At 45.6% G+C, this 6,000-nt stretch overlaps 1 protein-coding gene across 1 annotated transcript in view; it reads left to right on the top strand.

Moving 5' to 3' along the window:
• Positions 1-2,053: 2,053 nt before the first annotated feature.
• The window catches only part of skib (v-ski avian sarcoma viral oncogene homolog b), a 30,507-nt gene continuing 26,560 nt past the window's right edge, over positions 2,054-6,000 (top strand). The window contains exon 1 of the mRNA XM_079297008.1: positions 2,054-3,258. Coding sequence (XP_079153134.1) covers positions 2,365-3,258 — 894 coding nt within the window. The 5' untranslated portion in view covers positions 2,054-2,364. The remainder of the gene's footprint in view (positions 3,259-6,000) is intronic.

The raw sequence follows: 6,000 nt of genomic DNA, 5'->3' as shown, positions 1-6,000 counted from the left end.
CACACAATTACAAATATCCCTACCACGGAAAAGGGGAGAGAAGTTGTGTGTTTTGGAAAACAAAGACTTGGCATGGCTTTAATAATCATTGTGATTGGTCTTGCCTTACGCTTTACTTGCACCCATCAATACTGTTCATAAGTCCTCATGATTGTGTTGTATAGGCCTATCATACAAATGCTAATAACCCTAGCTATCACTTTATGCTCACAATGCTATAGTGTGTTATTGATGTTTATAAGACAGTATTCCATTTCAGAAACTTTGAATTTATAATCTGTTATGATACATTAGAGCAGTTCTCTATGTGTCTGACCTTACGGTGGTTATAGTGTGCTATGTAACCCAGAAATCAGATTATCTTGTTCTCACTTTGGCATGGAGATATAAAGCGTTATGAATGCTGAACTTAACAAACCTTGTTATAAGTTATATTTGCATGATTATATATATATAAAGCTTTTGTGAAGCCTGTTAAATGCATTATAATGTCTTATAAATGTGCTTACAATGCAATATAGACATGTCCTTCACATACAGTGTTACAGACTTGCTTGAAGTTGAATAAAGCTGTGTTTATTTTTTAAAGTCATTCATATTGTCTTTTAACTTACTGTTTGTATAATCTAACTGTAGTTGTTTGTTTTGTTCTTTTCTATATTGTGAGCTCTTTGCAAACTCTCCCAATTTGACTTTCTGCTTTTGCATCAATTTCCATGAGTTTACGTTCACTGTTAATATTTAGCGCCCTCCAGTGGTTAGGAAAAGCAAATTACCAAATTAGGTTGATTCAAAGATGTTCTGTTACTTATTAGTTATCAGCTAGTTATTTGCTAAAAACAAACCCCAATAAGATCAAGGAAAGAGTAGTGCATAGTGGAAAACAATTGCTAATTGAGAGGAGAGGCTATCAATGGGAAATCAATGTGATGTCCCTTTTGATGAATTTCAGAGGATTTCACACAATCTCAGTTGCAATATATTGGATTTATATATAATGCTGACCCAAAATAATGTAAAATATGAAGCTGAGGGGTGATGCTTATGACAGCTGAATCAGGGAATATCAGAAACAAGATTTCAAAGGGTTTATATACATTTTGTATCATTGATGGCTGAAGTGTTCAGATGCTTTACTTTAGTAAAAGTAGTTTAAAAGTCAAAGTTCTGCTTTGAAAATGTTGCTTAGGCAAACAAACATAAGTATTATCAGCGCAATACTTAAAAAACAAAAGGAAAGGTATTCAATGCATAAAATGCATAAATATGCATAAAATATTAACAATGAATGTAAACTCATGGAAATTGATGCAAAAGCAGAAAGTCATGTTAATCAATAGATTATCAGTGCTCATGCATGCAATGCTATTATTGTACTTGATCATTTGTGTTTATGTTAAATTCTACTCTGTAACCAAAAATTGTCAAATGTATAAATGTAGTGGAGTAAAAAGTTTCCTACAATGGAAACACTCAATATAAGTACCTCAAATATGAACTTAAGTGCAGTCCTTGTTGCTTCTATACCACATGTTTCTGTTTCAGGTTGACCTTCTCAAGCAAACACATAAATATAGCCCTCAGTATATTCTAGATCCTCTCATTTTAAATCTGCATGCTCAAAAAAATACTGACGTTTTATTATACATTTCAAACAAACTTCAACTATGTTTTCCTAAGCTCCACCTTCCCCTCGGTTCAGAGGGATTTTTTCTTTTTTTTAATGTGCAGCTGCCATGTAGCAGAGGGAGGAACAGCTGGCTGAGGGAAGAGCCAGCCCGGGGAGTCAGTCACATTCCTGGCTGGGATTCAATGACTGAACCAGACACAAACAAACAGAGAGGGCGAGAGAGAGAGAGAGAGAGAGAGAGAGAGAGAGAGAGAGAGAGAGAGAGAGAGAGAGAGAGAGAGAGAGAGAGAGAGAGAGAGAGAGAGAGAGAGAGAGAGAGAGAGAGAGAGAGAGAGAGAGAGAGGAGAGAGAGAGAGACTCACACATTGAGTGAGTGGGGAGACAGACTGAGAGTAGCCTACGCCAGACTGAGCAGACGAGGCATATTTCGAGCTCACATTAGGAGTGCGTAAAACCGCAAGAGCGCATAGAAACACGGTACCCGGTGATTGTACGTTGGATAATACGAGTTTTGAGCCTCGGAGTTGTCGACTTTAATTGCGTCTGCTCACAGGAACAGCCCCTGTGAATTCAGCAGCCGTCAGTTTTCTGAATGGACGCGCTGGGAAGCTTCTCCGGTGACATGGAAATGCGCGTTATTGAGCGTGCAGCCGGATGCTGAGGACGCCCGATCCGACAAGTCAATTTTAGCTTTCACTTTGAGGTTGCAACTCTCTTTTCCACCCGGCGACATCATGGAGGGCACGAGCTTTCAGCCCCATCCCGGACTTCAACAAACTCTTAAGCAGTTTCATCTGAGTTCCATGCGCTCTCTCGGCGGACCGGCGGCGTTCTCCGCTCGGTGGCACCAGGACTCATTCTTCGGGAAAGATGGAAAATCCGTCGAGATGATGCTCACCCTCCCGGCTCAGACACCTCCGGTAATGTCCGGTCCACTTTTCATCCCGTCCGACCGATCCACGGAGAGGTGTGAGACCGTCCTGGAGCGGGAGCCCATCTCCTGCTTCGTGGTCGGCGGTGAGAAGCGACTGTGCCTGCCGCAGATCCTCAACAGCGTCCTGAGAGATTTCTCCCTCCAGCAGATCAACTCGGTGTGCGACGACCTGCACATCTACTGCTCCAGGTGCACGGCGGACCAGCTGGAGATCCTCAAAGTGGTGGGTATCCTGCCCTTCTCTGCTCCGTCCTGCGGGCTGATCACGCAGACGGATGCTGAGCGCCTCTGCAACGCGCTCATCTACGGCGGTACTTACCCTCCTCACTGCAGCAAGGAGTTGGGCTCCCTGGAGTTGGAGCGAACCGAGAAGAGCTTCAAAGTCTATCATGAATGTTTCGGTCGGTGTAAAGGCGTGTTCGTTCCGGAACTGTACACCGGTCCAAGTGCCGCCTGCGTCCAGTGCATGGATTGCAGACTCATGTTCCCTCCTCACAAGTTTGTGGTCCACAGTCACAAGAGACTCGAGAACCGGACAGTCCACTGGGGATTCGACTCCGCAAACTGGCGGGCTTATGTGCTCTTAGACCCGGACTACACCGGAAAAGAGGAGAACAGTCACCTGGAGCAGCTGCTTAAAGAGTTAAAAGGAAAATATGATCTGTCGGGCAAGCGGTCCAGTAAATCGTGCAGAGTAAGTCTGTTCTGTTTCACCTTATTATCAGCCACACACTTATTGTCTGAGAGGTCTTTAGTTTGTATCTGTGGATATTTCAAGGAACCCATCCTACTACAGCACCTACATTCATGAACATTCATTTTGAGGAGGCTTCCTTCTCATGTCACTGTCTCCCTTGATTGATTGTTTGTGTCTTTTCCAAGTGTTGCCAGTTGTATTAGGTGACCCCAACAGAGTTATAATGCAAATCACATGTCTTATTACATCTTTCTGTGTGTGTCCTCTACTCTTGCACTGTGAAACGTCACTCACCTCATATATTTCTAAAAGAGGTGACAGTGAAGCGTCTTACCGTCAGCTGACGCCCCTGAGTATCCCTCCCATCCTCCAAAACTCACAGGCCCACCCCCCACCCTCAGGCTTACCCAAGGGCATCTGCATTATGATAAATGGAGTCCCGATGATATATTTTACCAGTGTGAGAGGGAAGAGGGGGGCAGGGAAGCCCATTACGGTGCCATGAGGTGGGGAAGGGGATAAGAGTTTAATGAGGTTTGGGATATGGAAATGTGTGTGTGAGAGAGAGAGAGGAGGCGTTGTGGCTGGTCGGGATAGGATAAGATATGAATGTGTGTCAATGTCCAGGCTTCCTTGCATAAGTCAGAGATGTTGTGGACAAAGGGCCAGGAGACGAGGTGACTGTTCCTTCGTCACAGAGCAGCTGCTGTGTGGGACTCTGCTAATGAGTGGTCATCTCTGTATGCATCACCATGGTGCTGCTCCAGTCTGAGCAGGAGAAGATGTCTCACAGGGAAACCTCAGTACTCTCTTTGAAAAATGCTCAGGGAAATGTTGTCGGTTTATAGAAACACGTCTGAAACATCGAAAAGGTTATCAGTCCTGAGTGCAGCATGTTTTGGTAGAAGTTGTACCCAGACGTCTTTGTGCGTTCAAGAAATATCTGTCTGTACAAACAAAAGTTATCGCAGGTCCCAGGTCAGCACCAGCGGCTAATTTCTTCCCAACTGCAGTCGGCATGGACTTGATGTATCACCCGTGAGTGCTATATTTTGTCAGATTGTTGAGTCCTGCGCAGTCCCACGCTGACAGTCTTTTAGTTTGCGTGTGAAATAATCGGAGGGCTGAGCATCTTGGAGGGAGCGTGGCGTTTGCTGTGGTTCACTGTCAGTCGAGTCCCGGTTAGCAGACAGGCCTGGTCCTCAGGGAGCTGCACACCAGCGCTCCCCCATACATCAGCCTGACAGGGCAAGCTGCTGAAAGGCCGGGACGGGGGCTCGCAGATCGCGCTTGGCTCGGCTTACCTATGAAACAAAAAGTCAATGTTATCGGCCTGCCTCAGTCTCCCTCTGATGTCAGAGTGTTTTATTAATAAGAGAGAGCCTTGAAGGTTACCTCCTCTGCCTGTATCATCTGTCTAGACTCCCACTTCTTCTACTGTATGTGGTGGCTGGTGCAGATACAGCACTGCTGGAGGAAACTGCTGAGACAATTATTGCTGATGTAGCATGTGGTTTTTTTTCGTGGAATAGTTTTGAAGCGCAGTTTGCTGGAGAGATGGAAGTGTGATTCAGAATTATTCCATTTTTTTTATAGGCAGTGAATGTAGAAATTGAAACATAACCAGCCTCATCAGAAGCCGGATCAGAGGAGGGAATGAGCCCAGTGAACCATTGTGTCTGTTTTGCATCAAATCCTGCATTTGGTCATTTAGCTCTTGACTTAATGTGCAGATGAGGCCAGATTGCTGAGAGGAGGCTGCAGACTCTCATTCAGAAGATGCAGGGTGTGTGTGTGTGAGCCAGGCCTTGACATGTGTTGTCAAAGGGCCGTAACCCCTGACCTTTCCCCAAAGACACTGACCGAGCCTTCCCCCATTCTTTTCACACCATCCAATCATGTGCCCTTGTCTCCAGTCCACTGGGCAGATGGCTGTCTGATAATGGACGGAGGGATATACAGTGGGCAGATAACAAAATCTCAACTGCAGCTTGATTCCAATGAAACATTGCCATTTGTGCAATGCTTACAGTGCTCTTTATGATGCTTATATTGCTCACTGTGTGTTTATCTGCACTTGCATGCGTGTGTGTATGTGTGTGTGTGTGTGTGTGTGTGTGTCTTTAGGTATAGCTAGTATACGAGTGGTGTTTGCATGTAAACAGGCAAGTGTAATGCATGGATCAGCTGTGCGGGTCAGATTAAAATGAGCTCTCTGCCGGCTCATTTCCATTCCCATCTGTCTGCTGACCACTGGGATCCCTGAAAGCTGACAATGTGCATCTCTTTGGTCCTTGATGGCCCTGTCTGCCCAGTGTTGACCCAGCCAGTGAAGACTCAACCCACCCACGTCACCCAGACACACACACACAGAGCCATTTGCATTTGGTTCAGATTCAGCATATTTCAAAATCTCACTCCTGGTGCAGCAAATTAATGCTTTTAGTCGTTTGTTGCTTGTGTGTAATGTGCCTTCTTCTACTTATCCGTCTCTTGGAAGCATCATTCTTTTTGAGAGCAGTCGTCTGACTCTACAACCCCCCTCCCCCCCCTTCTCAACGCCCCGCTGACCAGCCCCCCGCCCCAGAAGCCAGTGACTGCTGGACGGAGCATTTTGGCCAAAGCACAGACAGCGTGTCAAGGCAAAGGGGTGTCAGGAGCTCCCAGGGGTTGTGGCCTCCATTCTGGCAGAGGTGACCCCATGTTAAAAGGGTGTCAGCTGGGGTTCTGTGATGGGTG

This window comes from Melanostigma gelatinosum, assembly GCF_949748355.1.
Source record: "Melanostigma gelatinosum genome assembly, chromosome: 3".
NCBI classification, from domain to species: Eukaryota; Metazoa; Chordata; class Actinopteri; order Perciformes; family Zoarcidae; genus Melanostigma; species Melanostigma gelatinosum.
The sequence above is the reverse complement of the archived record's forward strand: the minus strand, read 5'-3'. Positions and strand labels throughout refer to the sequence as shown.